Consider the following 22,158-nt stretch of genomic DNA (forward strand, 5'->3'; position numbering starts at 1 on the left):
GCTCTTTTCTTCCATTTAGTATACTACTGCTTTGCCGTAAATTAGTTTGTTATTTGTATATATTAAGCCCCATAATGACTTGTGCTCGTTTGTCTCTTGCAGTAGCATCTCTCCTCCTTCCTAGGGTGTGACTTAAGTTTGTTCTGGAGTTACGGCTAGTTTGTTTGGTTGAGTTTGTTGCTGCGGTCTGCTAGCATAGTGGTTCCCAACCTCCACGTTCGCTGCGTAATCGTCTCCCGCCCGTTCCGACCCGCCTTTCTGTTTCTTTGCGCGCTACTCGCTCAACGCCTCCGTTCCGTCCGTCTCGTTTCCCGTTTCTTCGTGCGTTGCTCGTTCAGCGTTTCCGTCCCGTCCGTTGCGTCGCCCGTTTACTACCTGCGTTTTCGCCAGTTCCGTTCCGTTCCCTGTTGCGTTGCGCGTCGTTCGCCCGTCCTTCCCGCCCCGTCCACTTCGTTTCCCGTTTCGTCGTGCTTCTTCCCCCAGTCCTCTTTCCCCGGTTGCTTGTATTCCTGTTTTGTCTCACGTTGCTTTCCAGCACGTTAGACGCCCTCTCCACTTTGTTACTCACTTTCGCCGAGTAATTCATTACTTGGTAACTTCTTTTCTGCTCTTCGACGTCTTGATTATCAAGTCGTTGTCATTTGGGTTCGGTATAACCCTCATTCCACGTGTTTGGTTGAAAGTTACTCTACATTGACAAATTAGCCATTTCAATATCATGGCCGAACAGCAAGAAAAATTGAAAAAGCTCTTTAATGCAAGATCTAATCTAGAATCTGAGTTATGTAACATCCATAAGGACATCACAGATGCCATAGATCGTTAAGACAGGAAGGTTAAAATTGAACGCTTGGTTTCTAAGTTGAAGGATGTCTTCAGTAAACTGGTGCAGAAGAATGAAGAACTATTTGACTTAGCCAGTAAAGCGGAGAACCCAGATTCAATTTACCCTGTCCTTGAGCAATGGTTGGATGATAAAACCAAGAACAATGATAAATTCATGCTTGCGGCTAGAAGCTATATTGACTCAGTTGCTGACCAAGACACCGTATGTGAGGGCGTTAATCCTCAAGGCCAATCTAAGAGAAGTTCACGCCGAACAACATCATCAATGTCTAGCCAGCGTAAACATGAATTTCTCATGGCAAAGCTAAAACGCGAAGAGGCCGAGAAACAAGAACAAGCTGCCATGCGCCTCGCTAAACAAAAACACGAAATTGCCATGAGAAAAGAGGAGCTTGAAATACAAATGGAACAGATGGCACTTCAAGAATTGGAGGAAGACCACCGCCAGCGTGTTGCAGCAGCTAAATTAGATGAGGCTGATTTAATGGATAATCATTCATTGTTTAGTCACCACTCAAGTGAACTGAATTTGTTTAAAGATAGGGGATCAGATAGAAGTCAGGGACTTGTTCAGGATTGGGTAAATTCGTTTCCAGCAGGTAATTCAAGTGAGTTAAACTTTTCTCGTCCTGGTTCACCAACCGCCGACCCTCCTGTTAAAGATACTTCCCCTAGTAATCCTCCAGAAAACCCAAGTAATGTTGCCGATAACTTACATCATCTTGAAATGCTTTCTCAGTACACACGGCCAGGAGTTGCAATTTCTGTTGCCCAGCAGGAAGCTTTGTATCGGGAATATCTCCAGGCTCAACTGCAGCAATCACTCATTGATCAAAGGGCACATAGTCCCTCAGGCAGTGGTGAAGTGAACCAAGTACCAGTCGACGTACAAAATGTCGCACTCCCACCACCTCAACCACCTATGCAACCTCCCCGGCCACCGACACCCGTTATGGCACCAACGAACTCCATTTTTGTACCTGATTTTTCAGCAAACCCACAGGTAAATCAGTTCTTGGGTCCAAAAAGCTCCAGTGTACCTTGTCAATTACATATGTCGAAGCCTCACAATCCGCAACAACAGAATCCACCTCAAAGTAACATTACACACCAAACACAAATCCCTATTGCCCATTCCCCGCATAAGGTCCCTCCACCTCTAAACCCACTCTTGAACCCAACTCCCGTAATCCCGCCTCAACAATTATTTAATCCTCAGCCTCCCGTGATTCCGTTGCACATCCCAGCGAGCACAGCAACATACCTACCCGTCCCAAAACATTCCTCAGCAAAACTTTGTCCAATCGCCTCAAACCCTCCTGGTACCGTGTTTTACAGCATAAAACCTCCCCTGAACTGTAACCTTGATCTAAACTTGTGGAGTTTTCCTCGGGATAAGCCCCCAAACGTAAACCAGGCGACAAATAAGGCTACCATCTTCAAAAATGTTCAACCGTACCTACCCCCAAGCACAGCTAACCCTGCTATCAGCCATGCCACCTTGCAAATGAGTGCACAACATAATCCAACAAGCAACTACGCAGCTAACTGTAGCATCCCTGTTAACCCCTTTAGTACAACTACTAACATCGCGCCACTTTTCGTCACGCCGGTTATACATCAAAAATACGGGCATACTGCTCCGATACCATTGTGTTGGGGTGGCCCACCGCATCCCACGCCTCCAGTGCCAGCATCTGAAAATGCAAGCTTGATTAAGGCATTCACTGACGCCTTATCTAGCAAGAGGAATGACCCACTACCCGAATGGAAGTTGTCACAATACAGTGGGGATCCTCTACAGTGGCACGAATGGTATGGTCAGTTTAAAAGCGCAATTGATTCTCAGTCCTTAACTGATGATGTAAAATTGACATACCTTAAGACCCTCGTAACAGGTAAAGCTAAAACAGCTATAGCTGAGTTCGCCTACTGCGGCGCAATGTACAAAGACGCACTGAGGACCTTAGAACGTAAATTTGGCCAACCACAGGCGGTTGTAAGTGCACATTTGGACAAACTCAACAGCTTTCCACCACTGAAGATGCACAATAGCGATAACATCATTAACTACTCGGGGTGCATTTCAAGTTTTGTCGGGGTATTTAAATCGCTGTCAAATGATTCGGATTTAAAGAGTGCTGCGCTTCTCAACACTGTCGTACAGAAGCTACCACCCAATATGAAGGAGTCATGGTCACTCTTCACGGTCAAAAAGCATTGGGTGAAACCTACTCTTCTTGAATTCAACGATTGGTTAAAAGAGAAGGCCGAAGCGCACGATTTAATGAAGAATACCGCAACTAAAGCAAGGACTGAGGATACCAACAACTCAGTAACAAGATCAAAAGTTGCTTCAAAGGCATTTGCTGCAAATACACAACAGAAGAATAACCCTAAGCCGCAACAGAGATCTCCGTCAACATCAATCTCCAGTTGCATTGTATGCAAAGGCAACCACCGGTTGTGGGAATGCCGTGTCTTTAAGAAAAAGACCCCCACACAGAGAAGTTCACGCCGAACAACATCATCAATGTCTAGCCAGCGTAAACATGAATTTCTCATGGCAAAGCTAAAACGCGAAGAGGCCGAGAAACAAGAACAAGCTGCCATGCGCCTCGCTAAACAAAAACACGAAATTGCCATGAGAAAAGAGGAGCTTGAAATACAAATGGAACAGATGGCACTTCAAGAATTGGAGGAAGACCACCGCCAGCGTGTTGCAGCAGCTAAATTAGATGAGGCTGATTTAATGGATAATCATTCATTGTTTAGTCACCACTCAAGTGAACTGAATTTGTTTAAAGATAGGGGATCAGATAGAAGTCAGGGACTTGTTCAGGATTGGGTAAATTCGTTTCCAGCAGGTAATTCAAGTGAGTTAAACTTTTCTCGTCCTGGTTCACCAACCGCCGACCCTCCTGTTAAAGATACTTCCCCTAGTAATCCTCCAGAAAACCCAGGTAATGTTGCCGATAACTTACATCATCTTGAAATGCTTTCTCAGTACACACGGCCAGGAGTTGCAATTTCTGTTGCCCAGCAGGAAGCTTTGTATCGGGAATATCTCCAGGCTCAACTGCAGCAATCACTCATTGATCAAAGGGCACATAGTCCCTCAGGCAGTGGTGAAGTGAACCAAGTACCAGTCGACGTACAAAATGTCGCACTCCCACCACCTCAACCACCTATGCAACCTCCCCGGCCACCGACACCCGTTATGGCACCAACGAACTCCATTTTTGTACCTGATTTTTCAGCAAACCCACAGGTAAATCAGTTCTTGGGTCCAAAAAGCTCCAGTGTACCTTGTCAATTACATATGTCGAAGCCTCACAATCCGCAACAACAGAATCCACCTCAAAGTAACATTACACACCAAACACAAATCCCTATTGCCCATTCCCCGCATAAGGTCCCTCCACCTCTAAACCCACTCTTGAACCCAACTCCCGTAATCCCGCCTCAACAATTTTTTAATCCTCAGCCTCCTGTGATTCCGTTGCACATCCCAGCGAGCACAGCAACATACCTACCCGTCCCAAAACATTCCTCAGCAAAACTTTGTCCAATCGCCTCAAACCCGCCTGGTACCGTGTTTTGCAGCACAAAACCTCCCCTGAACTGTAACCTTGATCTAAACTTGTGGAGTTTTCCTCGGGATAAGCCCCCAAACGTAAACCAGGCGACAAATAAGGCTACCATCTTCAAAAATGTTCAACCGTACCTACCCCCAAGCACAGCTAACCCTGCTATCAGCCATGCCACCTTGCAAATGAGTGCACAACATAATCCAACAAGCAACTACGCAGCTAACTGTAGCATCCCTGTTAACCCCTTTAGTACAACTACTAACATCGCGCCACTTTTCGTCACGCCGGTTATACATCCAAAATACGGGCATACTGCTCCGATACCATTGTGTTGGGGTGGCCCACCGCATCCCACGCCTCCAGTGCCAGCATCTGAAAATGCAAGCTTGATTAAGGCATTCACTGACGCCTTATCTAGCAAGAGGAATGACCCACTACCCGAATGGAAGTTGTCACAATACAGTGGGGATCCTCTACAGTGGCACGAATGGTATGGTCAGTTTAAAAGCGCAATTGACTCTCAGTCCTTAACTGATGATGTAAAATTGACATACCTTAAGACCCTCGTAACAGGTAAAGCTAAAACAGCTATAGCTGAGTTCGCCTACTGCGGCGCAATGTACAAAGACGCACTGAGGACCTTAGAACGTAAATTTGGCCAACCACAGGCGGTTGTAAGTGCACATTTGGACAAACTCAACAGCTTTCCACCACTGAAGATGCACAATAGCGATAACATCATTAACTACTCGGGGTGCATATCAAGTTTTGTCGGGGTATTTAAATCGCTGTCAAATGATTCGGATTTAAAGAGTGCTGCGCTTCTCAACACTGTCGTACAGAAGCTACCACCCAATATGAAGGAGTCATGGTCACTCTTCACGGTCAAAAAGCATTGGGTGAAACCTACTCTTCTTGAATTCAACGATTGGTTAAAAGAGAAGGCCGAAGCGCACGATTTAATGAAGAATACCGCAACTAAAGCAAGGACTGAGGATACCAACAACTCAGTAACAAGATCAAAAGTTGCTTCAAAGGCATTTGCTGCAAATAAACAACAGAAGAATAACCCTAAGCCGCAACAGAGATCTCCGTCAACATCAATCTCCAGTTGCATTGTATGCAAAGGCAATTACCGGTTGTGGGAATGCCGTGTCTTTAAGAAAAAGACCCCCACACAGAGAGCCAAGTTCGTTGCTGAGGCAAAGCTCTGTTTCTCTTGTTTGCGTGATAAACACATGTTTAGGCAATGCCCGAGTCCCCGTAAATGTAGGAAAGATGGTTGCAACAGCTCCCATAACACCTTACTTCATGGAGCTGAAAGGGTTTTTCCAGCTAAACCCTCAACAAACAACAACATCGATACTTCGAAGTCGAACGCAGGTACAAGTAGGCCATCTACGGGTCAACAGCAACCAAGCAAAACAACCACTTTGTCTTCCGTGACGGATGTTAAAGGCCTCCTTCAGGTCACGGAACTGAAACTTCTGGCACTAGTACTACGGCGTTGGTTTTATGCGATACCGCTTGCAGTAACTCTTGGGTGTCCGATAGTCTCGCAGCTAGACTCGGTTTGCAGGGTACCGCATTAAAACTGACCGTCAAGGGTATAAACACGGAAGAACTCATAGACACAAAGGTGGTTCAATTGACTGTGACACCTCATAAAGACCAAGACTTCGAAGCATTCACTGTGCGTCCCTACGTGAGGGAAACATTAAACGTAGGTTCCGACATCATTGACGTCAAGTCCATGCAAGAAACTTACCCACATTTGGCAGTTCTAGATCCAGTAAGATATAGCTATGGAGAAAATGAGATGATACTTGGACAGGATGTCTACCATGCCATCCGCCCGTTAGAGTATTTTTCAGCCGACGAAAATTGCTCACCGTTTGCTGTCCGCTTACCCATAGGTTGGGTTTTAAGTGGCCCACTCCCGTCAAGTTCAAGTTTAGTCTCAGTGTGTTTCAAAGCCAGTATTGAACAGGATTTTGAATTAGCTTGTCAGGTTAAATCTTGGTATGATATGGAATCGTACGGCGCGTTCAAGCAAGTTGACCCATGATCCGCAGCGGATGCTCGCGCGCAGGAAATACTTGAAACAACAACCTTCCATAACGGCCAAAGATACGATGTCGGTATGTTATGGGCTGATGACAACATCTAACTCCCGAATAACTACTTTTCATCACTGGTACAACTCAAGTCTCTCGAAAAGCGGCTCTCGAGAGATACATCATTGAAAGAAAATTATGCTAGTACCATCCGTGAAGACTTGGAAAAAGGTTACTTGATTACAGTCCCTGATTCTCACAAGGTTGAGCAGCGGTCGAATAAAGAGTGGTACCTACCACATCATCCCGTAATCAATCCGAACAAACCGGGGAAAGTGCGTAGGGTATTAAATGGTGCAGCAAAGTTCCACGGTACTTCATTGTATAAATCTTTGCTCACTGGCCCCGACCTGCTCCAAAACCTAATCCACGTACTACTTAGGTTCCGTCAACATCAATTCGCCGTGTCCGCAGATATTGAGGGTATGTTCCTCCAAGTGGTTGTCCCTGACTGTGACCAGCCATCACTGCGTTTTTTGTGGCGGGAGGACCCCACAACAAATGTTGTAGTGTATCAATACACGCGCCATATTTTCGGGGCTAAAGAATCGCCCACATGCGCTAACTATGCACTGCAACGCACGGCCCGAGACAATGTTATTCAGTACCCGGAAGCGACCAAAGCCGTCCTAGAAAACTTCTACATGGACGATTACTTGGATTCGGTGGAGTCACCTGAGAGGGTTCTCAAAAGATCGAAGGAGTTGGTGCAACTTCTCCATCTAGGTGGGTTCAAGCTTACTAAGTTTGTAAGCAATGTACCAAATCTGGCTGATCGAATTGATGGGTCACCTCAGTCCACCGAACCAAAAGTAATTGCCTCATCTAAGGAGGAATCTTCGCACGTGCTGGGGTTGAAATGGGATCACAACAATGATACTCTAGTTGTGAGTCGGGGTACCTCCAGTACAGTAACTAAGTCTTTAACACAACGCTTGGTATTGAGCCTAGTGTCTAAGGTATTCGATCCCATCGGCCTAGTAGCACCATTCACCGTTGGTGCCCGATTGTTACTAAAGGACATCTGGCGTGCCAGCGGGCAACACTGGGATGATGAATTACCAAAGGGCACTGCTGAAGGCCGCAATCACTACACCAAGGAGCTACTTTTCTGGAAACTTTGAAGACCTGGAACTCCACATGTTTGGCGATAGTTCACAAGAAGTTTTCAGTGCCGTTGCATTTCTCCGAGCTCGAGTAACTACTTCGAGTGGGCCCCAAACGGAGCTTGCGTTTGTCCTGGGTAAAGCTCGCGTAGCACCTATGAAGGTCATGACTGTTCCAAAGCTGGAATTACAGGCAGCGCTACTGGCCGCTGAATTGAAACAAGATATCTGTCGAGCTCTCACAGTAAAAGTCAACAGGGTTTTCATGTGGACGGACAGCACCACTGTCTTGAAATGGCTTAACTCTGCAACCAAGCACCCAATATTTATTGCAAACCGTGTTTGCGAAATCTTAGAACACACTAGCGTTGACGAATGGAACCACGTTGCCTCAAGCGATAATCCGGCAGACGCCCGCACTCGTGGTATGTCCGTTGAGGTTTTGCAATCAAGTAGCTGGGTGAGAGGTCCAGATTTCTTAAGAACCAAGCAATTCCCGTTCGAACCAAGCACTGAAGTAGTTAATAACATCAAACTTGGTATAGTAACTAAGGAAACTGACGAAACCAATACATCATTGGCCGCATCCGTCACCAAGTCAATTAAGAAACCGCCCCCGCAACTAATTCCTTTCGATAAGTACAGTTCTTACCAGAAATTGCTACGGATAACAGCGTACGCGCTCCGCTTGTTACCTTCTCACGAACGTTACCGTAATGCCGATGGTAGCGTCACAGACCCCACGGAGCTTGACGAAGCCGAGCGTCATCTCCAGTACCTTGTCCAAGGGGAGTCATTTAATGCGGAGAGAAAAGATCTCCTCGAAAACAAACCCGTTAAACGGAGTAGCCGTATTGCCCCGTTTTCACCCTTTATTGGGCCAAATCGTCTAATCCGATCGGCAGGCCACATCAAGCGGTTGGTCGAAGTTGACTTTGATGTAAAACATCCTATCGTTCTGGATGCACGCCATGCATTTGTAAAGTTGTTCCTCAGGCACACGCACGTTAAACATCATCATCAAGGTATTGACTACCTGAGGGCTGAAATACAGGAACGTTATACCATCCTTAAGTTACGATCCTCACTGCGTTCAATTAAATCCAGCTGCGTCACGTGTAGACAGTTTCGAGCTGCCACTATCCAACCAATCATGGCTGACCTCCCAGTAGAAAGACTCGCATACCAGTCTCCTCCCTTCACAAACACCGGGGTCGACTACTTCGGCCCGCTGTATGTTACTGTACGTAGGAATACCGAGAAGAGGTGGGGTTTCCTCTTCACATGCTTAACTACTCGAGCCGTTCATGTTGAAATCGTTCCTTCCATGGACGCCAGTTCTTGTGTAATGGGAGTGGAGCGGTTCGTCTCTCGTCGAGGCAAACCGACAATTATTTGGTCTGATAATGGTACTAATTTTGTTGGCGGGGAAAAAGAACTACGCGAGAACATCGAAAAGTGGAACACCATCAACATCGCCGTGGAACTTGCCCACAAAGGCATCAAGTGGAGGTTCAACCCACCCAGTGCGCCACACCAAGGTGGCATCTGGGAGAGGCTAGTACGTAGTTTCAAGCGCGTACTTTACACAATCCTTGGAACACGTCGCCTCACGGATGAGGTTTTAAGTACTACTTTTTGTCTGGTCGAACATGCACTTAATTCACGTCCGCTAACGCCCGTAAGCGCCGACCAGTCCGACCTAGGAGCATTAACACCTAATCACTTTCTCCTCGGTAACCAGGCACGTAGTTTCCCGTCCATCATTGGCGTAGATGAGTTTGATCACCGTAAACGTTACGCCCGCGCGCAGTCTTTCGCTAACGCTATTTGGTCTCGTTGGATCAAAGAATACGTACCGGCGCTGAACCGACGTTCCAAGTGGCAGACGCCTGCCGAGCATCACTTTAGGACCGGTGATTTGGTTTGGGTAGTTGAAGAGACCAACCCAGGGGTTACTACCCCACTGCTCGGATCACTGAACTTCGTTACGGTTCCGACAGCGTCGCACGCTCCGCCGTATTGCGCACGTCCTCCGGATCGCTCGTTCGCCCGCTTGTAAAATTAGTACCAATTCTCCCAGCATCTTCTTCTGGGCCGGAGGATGTTAGTAACTAAATAAATCTAAGCGAGAATATTAACCAATCAGAATCGAGTATTTAAATTACGTATAGAATTGCGTCTAATATACACAAAAAGTTCCGGAAAAGTTCGTATAACCTAATTTTAAGTAAATAATACCATGATATAATGTATCGAATAAGGCGGTTTTAGGCTTAATATTTTTAGGTTCTCTAGACGATTGTTGATCGATTATGAACTGATTCTGACGTCAATGAAAACAGACAAAAAACCAGTAAAAGAGCATCAAAAAAACCTTGCCGTCTAAACTCTCACTTGTTGCTATGTACGTTACAATCTTAATACGTAACAATGCTAATACGTTACTTGAATTGAAGATACGAAAGAGTGTTTTGATCACCTTTATCCTTTGAATAATTGGTACTATAATCATTTGGCCATGCTTCGCGTTCCATGGCCTTGCCTCAATGGTCCGTGAGACTTGACATGAAACTATCACAACCGAACATCATGGGACTAAAATTATCCGCTTATTTACGAGAAAACATGCTTGTAATTTCGACTGCTATATTGCAGAGTGAAAAGGATAAGGTGTTAAGATATGCGCAGTTAAATGACCCGGGTCGAGGTTTGGTCAAAAATTAATGTAAGATTAGCGGTGATTAGCGGTGAAAAAAAAACTTTTTTCACCGCAAAGCGCCCGCATCTTTTAGCGTTCAATGCGTTCATAGCGGTGAATTTTTGTAAGATTAGCGATTAATTTAGCGGTGAATTTTTGTAAGATTAGCGATTTTAGCGGTGAAAAAAAAATTTTCACCGCTTAAAAGTTTTTTTCACCGCATTGATCACATTGAGCGCTAATCTTACACTTTTTACTCAAATTCACCGCAAATCTTACATCTTTTAGCGATTTTTAGCGGTGACACCTCGACCCAGGGAAAAACGCTGAAAAAAGTCAAAAACAGAGACCACTCAATTAACCTAATCTTAAAGTAGAGAGAACGGAGAAAACGTTTTCGTCTGAATATGATTTTGTTAGTTTGAATACCTTATTTACGGAGAAATTCGGCTTCTAGTGTATCAAGTGTGACTCCGTTTTTTTAATTTGAGTTTATAATATAACTTATTTCTAATGTATCGGCAAAACAATGTTATGTTTTTTATCTCAGTCCTGGTCAATTGCAACAACTATTTGTTCCGACCCACTTAAGTGCTGGAGGAACTATATAGTCAACTGGGTTTTTATTAGGTATCATTAGAAAGCTTGTCGAGCGTAGAATTTCAAATTAAAATATTTTTGTTGAATTTCGTTTTTTCCCAGGAGTTAAGCAGGTTTATGGTTTTATGAACGTTAACCTAACTTCCGTTGCTTTGTTCACGTTTTTCGTATTTTTTTATTCAATTTTAATCACGTTTCCACTAAAATTTTTTATAAATTTTAAACGATAGTCTCAATGGTTTAAAACTTGAAGATAAAAAGGAGTTGATGAATTGTTTGAACCAACTGTTTTGTCTAAACTTTAGGCTAAATTTTTGAAAAATCAGCAGTTTTTTCTTTTTTCATAAAAAACGGCATCAAATTTGCTTATTTGAACCTTTCTATCTAGCTTGACAGGAAGCGGAGATATAAAAACTGCTGATACAATATTTCTTTGCTCAGATATGGGTTTATTGTTCATTTTTGCTGTCTTTCCCTAATTAGCCCATTTTTTTAGAAAGTGCTTAACATATTTTTGATATATTATGAGTTTCTTTTGCCAAACGAAAACTTCCAATCAGCGTTTGAGACCAATTGCGTTTTTCAACAGCCTCACTGTGATAGAAAAGCTTGTTTTGGTCTCATGATTGACTCTGGCAATTGAACAGAATTCTGATCGTATTTTGAATCTGTCCTTCTCAAACAAATTTTTTTTCAAATTTTCCATCACAGTTACAGGCAAATCTGTTTCCGTTTTACTGAACATCAGTTTTACTGAACATCAGTCTTACGTTCAAATAATGTTTAAATGAACAAACTTTTTGTGGATTTTGTGTAAAGCGCACGGTTGTTATGGCTGTGGAAAATTGTTTTCGTACATTTTTCGTGAATTCTTGAGTTGTGCCAGCTTTTTATGTTCTTTTTGTAGTCCAGTCATCGTGTCTTATTAATAAAATTTCTAATTTGGCGTCAAAGACTTTTTATAAAGAAACTATATAATGCTTTCAATAAATACATAAAGTTTTTTAGGTATTATAACTCAACAAGTACCCCAAAAATCGTCGATTTTGATATATATGACTTTTGGTCATATGAGCCATTCCATCAAGATTTGGAACATATTTTATTTGTTTTAGGGCAGAGAACACAAAATTAATACCACTTTTGTTTTTCTTCGAATTTTGAATTCGAATATTTCGGAGTGTAGTTGCGCGCTGTATATGTTTTTTACATTTGTTTTGTTTTTTTTCTTATTTTTTAGTCAGAAAACAGAACGAATTCCAATCAAACCTCATATTTGAGTAGGTAAATAAACTGGCAAATGAGGTTGATGAATATACATGATAATCTCAGTAGAGAGCAGAAGGTGTTGTGGCTTCAACACCGTTTGCGTAAATTTGTTTGTGCAATTTTGAACTCTGATTTTATTTGTTGTTATTTTGTACTCTCAAATCAACAAATGAAATGTTCCAAGAGTTTGTAGAGTGGTAATAAGTTGAACCATTTATTTTTATTCTTTGAAAGCTCACGGTTGTTTGCAAAGAAAAGTTCTTTTGAGATTTGCTAAATTAAATCTTATTGCTACCTATTTTTAGCGTAGTCTCAGAGATCTTTGTCGAGTGAATTTAAATTTTTATTCATTGCGTTTTATTTTCTAAGTAATTGTTTTGATGTTGATGAAACAAATTTTCTTTCAACTTTAAAATATTTTGTGAGAAATTCCAATATTTGAGGTTTTGTTTTGTTGTTTTGTCCGATCATCACATTAATGACACCTCAATAACAAACCATAGATCACATTATTGCGGCTGAAATAAGGCGCAATTCTTTATCTTCGATATTTCAGTGAATACATTTTGACTTTTTAGGCAAAATTCTTTTTGCAAAATTGATACTCATTCGCAAAATTGGTTTCAATTTTGTGCTATTTTCGTGACAGTCTTATGACATTCTGAAGAATGACAGGTCTAAATGGTTTTGTTCGAAGGCATAAAGGAATCCAATGAAAGTTTTCAGTTGATAGCCAGTGGTTTTCATGATTTTGATATCATTTGTTTTTAAAAAGTGTAAACGTTTTTTCTAAGTTTGCCCTTTTTAATTCTATTTGTTGATTCTTAATATTTCTCAATTTTCTCAAGAATGAATCACAATTATTCTCTGTTAAAATACAAGTCTTTTGAATTCCTTCAGTTTATATTGGATGCTATTTTGAACCTTTCATTAACTTTTAATTTAAAAAAAGATGGACAATGAATTTTGGTTGTGAGTAATGCTTGTTGTTTTTAAATGACTTTGTTGTTTGTCGTGTCCCTTGCTCTGCTTAACATCAGGTATCATAGTCTTTCTAATGAGTTGTTGTTTAATTTGTATAGTGGTTTGGCGCAGGTTAAAGCAGCTTTAGTTCGGAGCAAGTTAAAGCAGTTGTTTAAATGGATACACCAAAAGTTTTCTGTCTCTTCTTCACCTGGTGTACAATTAAGCCAAAACTGTTTGAGCGGGGTCCAAACATTAGATTTCCGAGACTCCTTGTTGTTTTAAATCTTTGCAATTCAATTTACAAATTTTCAAACAAATACCAAAGCTGTGATGAAAATATACGCTTGAATACTTATATATGGGCTAGAGTGAAATATGGGTTAACTTTAAGTACACATATACGTTCCTTATAGTGATATATCCTTCTTTATATACGTCCATCTGCCTTTTCCGCCTATTACCTTTGAAATAAAGAGATTTTCAAAAATAATTTTGTGATGCAGAATTTTTGGCACAGATCTGGGTATAATTTTGGGGAAAACGTACCCAGTTGAACGAAAATTGAAATATATTGATAGGAGTTCTTGGTAAGAAAATGTCAAGCTATTTACGAACTTCAAAGATCTTTGCATCTGTTAGTCAGACATTATGCATATTACCAAGGTATTGTCAAGCCAAGTTAAAAGTTGTTATTTAGAACTTTCATGGCTGGGGAAATATATCAAGTTATTCATTTGACTGGGTGCTTATAATTGAAGTAAAATGGATTCATAAGTGATAAAACACAACATTAATTTTAAAAAGTGTCCAATGAACAAGAACAGTTACAAGTTCTATATTCACTAAAAATGTTAAAAGGAAGTAAAAAAGATTTAACAAAAGTAATATGCAAATGGACTGGAAAACTTCCGATTGCACAATTTGCGTTCGCTTTAGATGATTGGATTTGTGGGAACAATTGGGAGTGAGTTGATCACTGACACCACAAGTTACGACGGTATGTCTTCTTTTACTTACTCTGCACCAAGATGAACTGATTATCAAGAAGTATTCATTGAGGAGTGAACACTCTAGCATCCGCGACCATTATCAAAAGACACTTGGTCATACTTTGTCTCGCTTAAATTGGTTGAGGCTTTCATTGCCTCGTCCTCGTTTAATTCCATTCCCCTGGACTGTTAGTTACAGCTAGCAATATAAGTTTCCGGATCTTTTATCTTGCACGATAAGCGTCATTTACAGAACTAAGATCATGAATAGGCTTTGAATCGTTAAGTCTCTGGTCGCATTTATGACTTAATTAGGGTTAATATTTTTATTAGTTCACAAATCCCTTTAGCAACAATTTTGACCCACAATGTAACGCAATATAGCCTCATTTTTTATTCGGTCAGAATTCAATCAATTCAAGCAACTAGTGGTTTTTTAATGGTCTCCTTAAAATTATATCTCACTTTTTTCGCAATGTTTCCAAAAATACACAAGAATGCACAGAAAACACAAACAAAAAATTTTAAACATTTTGGCAAATATACACTCAAGATTTTGTAATTTTTGTGAACTTTTGACGGTTTCGCGCCCATTTTAACCAATTTTTTTGTCCAATGTTCCTTTAATATTGGACCTGTAATAAGGTAAAAAGTTATAAGAGATCTGCCCATTGTTGGCTAAAAGATATTACGAAGTTTCGAAGAAAAAAGATTTCTGTTTTTCAAATCGAACCTGAAACAAACTAGGACTTTTGTGTTTTAGCAACATCATGCACTCTTTCCGCATGTACCGTTGATTGAAATTGCGTTATTTTTTGCTGATCATTCTTATTGACGATGCATTGCTTTCCACTGATTTGATTTCAAAATAACAAAAAAAATTGATCGGTTTTCAAAAATTTTGGTCAGATTTAACACTATTGAAGTTTTTTGTTACGAACTTTTGTCAACCAGTAAAACAACAACCAATGTCAGTAGTCAGGTGCAGACTTTTGTATTGAGTCAGCTTTTACTGATTTACAAATTTCGTATAATATATTTTGTATATAGGTGCAGACCTTGTTCATTGAACTCTTCATAATTTTTAAAGACTTTGATGTAAATTGAAAGCAAATTTTGCGGCGTAATATTAGCTGGGTTTGAAAAGGTAGCAGAAAACAAACAGTTGCCGTATGGTCATTTTTGTAGTACAAAAAATTTTTTTTGAGCTCTCGCTGATAAGCGTCGCCATGACTGCTTCTTTTACTGTTATATAAAAATATTTCACAAAAAACTTATTCCAATTTAATCACTAAATTAATTCATTGCCAAAGGATAATTTGAATTTGTCCTTGCGTCCAAAAAATAATTGATAGGTCTCATTTGCTTTCTAATAAAAATTTAATAATTATGGTCTTGGTTTTGATGCTTTCTTTACTTAGCTTATAGTTCTTTCAACCTTTACGTTTTTTTAAAAGAACGAAAACTTTCAAGTTGTCTGCAGAATAATATTATAAAGTGTCAAAGAGTATTAATACCAAAAGTCCACCATAGATATACTCCTGTTTTATAAGCTGCCTCAAAGATAAGAAAACCTATCACGTAGGAAAACTTCTTTCAGGAGGTGAAAAAACTAGACAAAAACATTTTATCATTTGATTTTTTTGATTTCAAATTTGTCTGAGCAACATTGTCACAATAATCTCGTATGCAATTTTGTATGCCTTAAATTTTTTTATAAATTCGAAATTTTACTTTTTCTCACTAAGTAGGAAAACAGCTGTTTTGAAAATCCTAATCGAATTAGCTACTTTGGCCATCATTTCAGGTCGAATTTTTTTAATTTCAAAAGATTTTTTAATGAATTTTTTATGGCGTGTGCTTTATTAGGGAGCTAATTTTAATCTTTGTTTTAGCTCGTATTTTGTTTTCTTCGCTATAGCAGGGGGTATGAAGTGGTATTTTTATAAGACATTTTTCTCAATTGTGAAAATTATCTACTCTATCGATAACAGAAAACATCAGTTGTTGTGAAATTATCCAGGTAGTCAGAATTTATAGTAAAAACACGTATGAGGAAAGGTCTTTCAATATTATTTATCAAAAAATTAAGTGCAACTAAGTTTTTTGAAATTGAATACTCCTTGGACTTTTGGTTCATGTTTTGGCCCTGTTTTTTGTTTCCAAGCTCCAGTCTAATTATAATGAGTTTTGTAGATAAAAAACTTTTTGGTTGTTAAGAGAAATGTTTCAGCAATACCGTATCAGATATATTGATATATCTTATGCTTTCAAATGCGAAAGTGGGAACATTGAGTGCCAGGCACAGAACAAGCAAGCTTTCTTGTTCTTTCTTACTGAGTGTTAATTGTTTCTGGTTGTGATTAGATTTTGCAGTTGAACCTATGCTTAAATGTTTGAAAAAAATGTTGTAGCGCATACTCAATTCACTGAAACAATCAAATGTAAAGAAAAGTCTCGATTGATAGCCCCAGTGATTCTGGAATTTTTATCGTGTAAGATCTGATAGGATGCTGACTAAGAATTTTTATCGCGTAAGATCTGCTCAGATCTTACACGATAAAAATTCCTATTATCAGAACTTACACGATAAAAACTCTGTTAAGAGGAATTTTTATCGTGTAAGATCTGATAAGACATCTGATAAGATAAACATTCCCCTTACGAGATTTTTTTCGTGTAAGATCTGATAAGACGGAATTTTTATCGTGTAAGATCTGATATGACATGTTTTAATTTTTTAAGCATAATCTTATAACGTAGTCAAGGTCCTATGAAAGTAAAAAAAGAATCGGTCAGCTAACCAATTATGAAAAAAAATGCTTGTTGATTCTGTTTTGGCGGCAGTTTTAATGTGAGTTTTAACTGGGTACTATGGCTAAACTTAGCAGTCCAAGATAGTTTTGGTCTTTGAAAAAACAATTTAAGCCTAGTTTGATAATCACCGCTTCGGAGAAAGTCCCTGCCACTCAAAAAATCATTTTTACAATGTCTTATAAGTCTTACAAGACCGTATAAGATATTTTTCTCTTTGTCGCTCTGACACGTGTAAGATCTTATAAGAGGAATTTTTATCGTGTAAGATCTTATAAGAGGAATTTTTATCGTGTAAGATTTTATAAGAGGAATTTTTATCGTGTAAGATCTTATAAGAGGAATTTTTATCGTGTAAGATCTTATAAGAGAAATTTTTATCGTGTAAGATCTTATAAGAGGAATTTTTATCGTGTAAGATCTGATAAACGTCATATCAGATCTGATAAGAAGATGCATCCCCTTACAGGCTATTGGCAAGATCGTTTTGTCAGAAATTTGTCAGATCTTACACGATAAAAATTCCAGAATCAATGCTGAGTATATAATCGTGCGATTGCAATACATGAAAACAAAATTAACTCTGTTCACTGAAAAACTTCGCTTTTCAGCGTCATTCCAGTAACAATCCAGTAAACCACTGAAATCCTTGCAAATAATGAAAAGTGATGGCTTATTAGAGTCGCTAAGTACAACGTCAGATTCGAGCACATTTGCAGTTGTTTTGGTGTAACATACTGGTTTTTTGTCGGTAGTGCTTTTTTCCATTTCAGATTGCCCCGAAGTCCTAAGAAGTTAAATAAATAGGTAATACAGTTGGCAATGTTTTTCATAGTAAAAAACCGTTCCTGTATGTTTATGTAACGATGATGAGCGAACCACGCCCTTCCCTTCATTTTCCCTCCCCTAACCCCATTTTAAGTGTCACAAACAACTCTTTTTGATGTTCTGATGGATCTGATCAATTTATAACTTTATCAAACATGCCGTTTCGGGAGACATGAAGTGGATTAGGTACCTGCAGAAAGCTCCCATGGACTACCGGAGAGGTGTCGGAGTTCCAACGTTTAACGACAGAATAAGGGCGTTTTAGGAAACATACAAGTACATTATTAATTGCATCTGGAAAGTCTGCAAGTGTAAATACTAATGATTTGACAGAATTAGTGTAGAGTACTGATTTGACAGAAGAAAACGTGCAGGGACAGTACTGGCATTGAGTTTAAAGGGGAGCATAGTTGGTTCGGGGTGGGAGTAGGAGTTGTGGTCTTGGATGGTGCTGAGGGGGACAGGTTACTTTTAGTTTTAACAGGGCACAACGTGATATGATCATCATTTTGCCCCAGTGAAAATACAAACTAAAAAATGCTATGAATCAGCACTGATTGAGGATGTTTCTATGATCCAGGTAGTTATCACAATTATACAAATTTTACGAGTGAGCCATACACCTTGTAAGGATCCACTGGTTAAGTATTCGACTCACATAAGATCTTGCAATTTATCAATTCAATTTGTACGTTCTTAACAGCTTAATAATTGACATGAGAAAACCTACACAATGCCTTTTGATGCCTGAGCAAACATCAAGTCGAAGTTTTCAAGCTCTTGAGTAACTCTAGGAAAATTTTGCAACGAAAATAAGTTTTGTCTATAACGAGGAACATTTATTGAAAATCACTTGAAAACGTGATCCAATAAGAACAAAGATCGGCCGGACTGAAAAACTAAAAATTTTATCAGAAAAACATCCAAAAATGTTTGTGAGCCCAACTTTTGTTTCTTTTGCCTTACAAACTCTAACAATCCTGATAACAACCATTTATCTCCTAAGCTTTTACAAGTTTATCTTGCCAACAGCTTAGTTGGATTCTTTGGAAGTCAACCCCTTTTTTGAACTGAGCTCAAAAATTTTTACAGGTGATCTACAGGTGAACAGGAGTTTACTTCAGACAAAATTTGGGGTCTTATTTCTCCACAAAATTTGGGGTCTTAGCATGAACAAGAGGGCTCGGTAATGTACGTTCGCACATAATGTCCCGACCCCACTCATCCACATTCTTGGAGTAATTGTTTGCAATTCAAGTAGAGATAGTTAACCTTGAAATTGAAACTAAATATAAGGTTTCTCGAAGATACATGACTGATTTTCAAATATGGAAAGATTTGAAAATCAGTGAGACATCTTGGACAAAAACTGAACTGGGCAAAACCAGTGGGTGAAGAAACATAATCAAGCAAAGCTCTCTAAAATTTAACTCAGAAAAATAAAATTAATAAATTTTAGATACCGAAATTCAGATACCAAACTCAGAAAAATAATTAGATGATTAGATACCAAACTCAGAAAAATATTTAGATACCAAACTTTAAAAAAAAAGTTACTAATATTTACGGTAGAAGCAGTTTTTGACTGTATTCTAAGCATATGACCCTAAAGGCGCAAAAATAAATAGAAAACGCCAAAAATGCGTCAGTTTTTAGAAAAAATTTTCAAACATGTTACCGTAAGTCAAATAATCTAACCAATTCCTACCATTCATTTTTCAAAAGCCGAAAAACAGTCAACATTGTTTGTCCACCCTATTCACACACGATCTTTGTCACGACCCTATTTCGTGCCTCATAGTTACGTAATGTTTTTTTTATGTTTTTCCTATAAATATGCACAATAAGTGCTATAATTTAGTTCACATTCAAATAGTTCTCAAGGCCATATAAAGCCAGTATTTCCATCTAGGCCTGTAACCCCTAATTTGTTTATGTTTATTAAAAACAACCGCAAAATTGACAGTTAACTGATAAATATATCAAGTGCCTTAAAGCCTCAATGTCTACCTTTTTGAGTTCGCTGACGATGTATCCGCATATTTGTTAAATAACTTCATGAGAAACTATGTACTTGTTGAAGTAATTTTTCTGATAAAGTAGGTGCTAATACGGAACTTGTATATGTACTTAACAAACATCAAGAGACGTACAAATGCAGGAAATTGCCCAACTTGTAGATCAGTAAGTGTTTACGAAGGACCAATACAGCTCAAGGTACAGCCCTGTGGATTGACGATCACCAGAATACCGGAGAAGCAGCCTGACAATCAGTTGAAAACAATCTTTAGAACTTGACCAAAATTTCTGAAACTTATCTGTGAATATTGTTATTTAATTTCGCTAAAAAAAATTAGAGGTTGAACTGAAAATATCTTTGTAAAATGCTAAGTTGAAACAGGCTTCCTTAAAGCCTAATAACGACAGAGTAAAGCTTTAAAATACAAGGCAACTAGTGGATATATCGCACATCCGAACCGCTCAATAAAAAGCTATTACTAGCTAACTTTTTCAAAATATATCTGCTAAAGACTGCACTGTGAAACATCTAAAAAAGTCCTTGTAAAATGACAATAGTTTATATTATATATTCCGAATAATAACCTCAATAACACCATGAGTTACATACTAAAATTCAGTGCGTAACAATCTTCGAAAAAAAGACCTCGTAGTAAACAGAATTAGCTATTGACTGTAAACATTAACTTACATCAAAATTTCCACATCATAGAGCCAAAGAGAATGTTTTTTCAAACTAAAACCTGTTCTTTGAGACAACAAGAAAAGCAAGAAAAGATAAAACTCAAAAATTTAACTTTTTTTATTAAAAAAAAGTACGTCAAAAACTGTTCGAAGGAAACTAACACGACTAAATAAAGCGAGTTACTTTTTTGGTAATAGCAGATGATACCATCCTACTGGTCCTAAAAATTACATTCTCAATTCATATTTAAAATGTGGGTTCTGAAGTAAATTTTACTGAACTATGTATATCATCCGTGACCAGAAGATTATAAATTTAATTAAAAAAAACAGTTAAAGGATAAAGTAACAATTGGCTTCTTTCATTTCCTAAATAGAAGATTGTAACAGTTAACGAGGAGGACGATATGTTTAAAAAAACAGCCCGACAGGTCATGATATACAACCCTATCAACTGGAGAAACTAGTAATTTGACTGCCAACGTTTCCACTGCAACAGTCTTCAATTGTGGACAAAGGACAAAACATAAAAGTTGTACCCATTAGTTTTGACAAAGCATATTAGTTTGGCCATAACTTTGAGATTTACCAAATCTCCATTTCTTGTCACTTTTGTAGCTTCATTTCCAAATGTCTTCAAGAAAGTTGTGTCTGTATTCTGATGCAAAGAGCACCGTATATTTTGTCAATATGTTGCAGTTAGTATTAATAAAATTACCAGAACAAGTTTTTTAGAACAAAAGAGCTTTCAATTTTCTTCCGCTTTTTGTTGCTCATATGCAGGGTTATGAGGAAAAAGCAGAAAACGTTTTTCTTGATTTTTTTTAAATTCCGGAATTAGTGAAAATAAGTTTATCAATAACAATCCGAGCATATTGACAAAGTGCACGATACGCTTGGGAGCAGAAATCAGACACAACTACATCGTTGATAACTTTGATCAGCAAAGCAACGAAATTTACCAAAATTGGACACTTGGCAGAACTAAAACGTTTCATGAAACCTATGAGTCATGAAACCTATCTTAAAGTCAAACCTGCCTATAAATCACTTCCTGAAGTCATAAACAGCCTTTTAATATTTAAGACAAACTTGAATCCGCAGATTTTAATCCAATCATCACTAGGAGTTAAGCTTTGCTGATTTAATAATATGCTTTTATGCTTTGAGAGATATTAAAATGCTGAGCAAACTGGGTTTCTGCAGTTTTATTTTGAATACTCCAGAGTTATAAATCAATGAATAAACTTTCGAAGAACTATATTTATATGTTCTTAACCCTTTTCAGTTCTTGTCCTAGCTGGCAGTGTCATAAACCTACAATCAACTTTGATTACCATTTAAAATAGGCAAAAAAGATCTCAACAGAGTGCAGACTGCCATCAAGATTTTTGTTTAGTTTCATGGTCGACGTACATCACTGACGAAAGTACGACAGACAACCTGAAAACATCCTCTCAAAGGGATGTATTCTACTCTGAAGAAGAAACGGATGAATTCGACACCTTTGTAGAAACAGAATCAATAGCAGAATCGGCTCTATCGGAGATTCCAGAGGGTACAAAAAGAAGCATTTTTGCTGCACCCAAATGGGATCCAACAGTGCCAGGTTAAACTTGTTTCATT

At 39.0% G+C, this 22,158-nt stretch overlaps 1 protein-coding gene across 1 annotated transcript in view; it reads left to right on the plus strand.

Moving 5' to 3' along the window:
- The first annotated feature begins 14,134 nt into the window (after positions 1-14,134).
- LOC142340383 (uncharacterized) overlaps positions 14,135-22,158 on the plus strand; it is a 48,742-nt gene continuing 40,718 nt past the window's right edge. Inside the window, exons 1-2 of the mRNA XM_075390960.1 lie at positions 14,135-14,195; positions 21,932-22,141. Coding sequence (XP_075247075.1) covers positions 14,135-14,195; positions 21,932-22,141 — 271 coding nt within the window. The remainder of the gene's footprint in view (positions 14,196-21,931; positions 22,142-22,158) is intronic.

Source organism: Convolutriloba macropyga, chromosome 5, assembly GCF_964194025.1.
Source record: "Convolutriloba macropyga chromosome 5, txConMacr16.3, whole genome shotgun sequence".
In the NCBI taxonomy this organism is placed as follows: domain Eukaryota; kingdom Metazoa; phylum Xenacoelomorpha; order Acoela; family Convolutidae; genus Convolutriloba; species Convolutriloba macropyga.